The sequence below is a fragment of the Cyphomyrmex costatus genome, unplaced genomic scaffold (assembly GCF_001594065.2).
Source record: "Cyphomyrmex costatus isolate MS0001 unplaced genomic scaffold, Ccosl1.0 scaffold520, whole genome shotgun sequence".
Lineage (NCBI taxonomy): Eukaryota > Metazoa > Arthropoda > Insecta > Hymenoptera > Formicidae > Cyphomyrmex > Cyphomyrmex costatus.
The window spans coordinates 24004-25333 of NW_017279439.1; the positions used below are offsets into that span (position 1 = coordinate 24004).

Genomic DNA, 1330 nt, shown 5'->3' on the forward strand with positions numbered 1-1330 from the left:
GACGTTACCAACCTTATAATAATTGTAAATAATCAAAGAGGATAGTGTCATGAAATGAATTGAGATGAAACGTTTGAGTCTCAGAAACATATAATAGCGCGAGTAATTACATTTAAAAAAACCCGCGCAAATAATGTAAAGTTAATCATTTCTTAACTTTGCAATTTTTTATAGATTCGGAGATCATAAACGCGATCGCTTTGATCTTTATGGTCGAATGTCCGGTGGTTATCACAGAGATAGAGATCGAGATCGAGATCGTGGAATGCATATGAACGACAAAAGAAAGTGAGGAATAACTTATCTGTACATCCGATCGATCTATTTCATAAATTTTATTTTAATGAGTATGATTTTTCAGTGATTATTATCGATACTCATCGGGACCACACAGTTACGGATATGGGCCAGGTGGCTATGGAGGTAGCAGTGGTGGTTATCCGCCCTCGGATATTGCATCAAGTCATTTTAGAAGTCGTGGTTACGCAGGAGATGGTTACTCCAATGATTGGCGACCGAACAAAGATTACAGGCGAGACTACGATAGAAGACCACCGCCACCAAACGCCAACTCCTAGTGCTTCTTTCTTCCTCGGTTGTGACACGATATCGAAATTATTTTATGTATAATTTTGTTTCGAGTGAGAGCGTTTGCAACACTGGCCCTCTTACGTCTCTACATGGGAGAAGTACTGAATACACGGTGCACGATGTTCTGTGAGCATGCACCACTTGTATCTATATGTATAAAAGAATTATTCCGACGTTTGTAGTATAATAAACGGATAATATGATTGTCGAAGATGTGTCTAGGATATGCATGATACTCCCTAGATTAGAAAATTTTACAGATGTGTAGATTATGGAAAGGAAAAACATACCAGGGAGATCGAATTATATCCTTGGCGCATAACGAGAAATTTTTATATATCAGAACGTATATCGGAATTCGTTGAAGAATATGAATAAATAATGTTTCCGCTTCTTTTTAAGTACGTACCAATTATATTGTAACCAGTATAATTTCATGGAATTTTCATTACATGTTAAAATTATTTTTATTTAAAATAAATTTATTTATAACATGATATATGTATAACATGATAATTTATTATTATACATAATTTAGGTATAACATGATAAATGAAAAGCACATAAATTATACTTGAACACAATTCTAAATGGTACTTTTTACAATTTTTTAAATTAATAAACTTATCCTTTCTTGCATATTCGAATTCACAATTTTATCGTCCAATTATGAAAAAAATTAACGACGCGACATTAGAATCAAATATATATATTTTCTACTATATACGCAGTATCCGTA

At 33.2% G+C, this 1330-nt stretch overlaps 1 protein-coding gene across 2 annotated transcripts in view; it reads left to right on the forward strand.

Annotated features, from left to right (window-relative positions):
• The window catches only part of Chd1 (chromodomain-helicase-DNA-binding protein 1), a 16402-nt gene extending 15411 nt beyond the window's left edge, over positions 1-991 (forward strand). For both annotated transcript variants that reach the window (XM_018546150.1, XM_018546151.1), the window contains exons 22-23: positions 175-288; positions 362-991. In XM_018546150.1, the coding sequence (XP_018401652.1) occupies positions 175-288; positions 362-578 (331 nt within the window). In that variant the 3' untranslated portion in view covers positions 579-991. The remainder of the gene's footprint in view (positions 1-174; positions 289-361) is intronic.
• The last annotated feature ends 339 nt before the right edge of the window (positions 992-1330 follow it).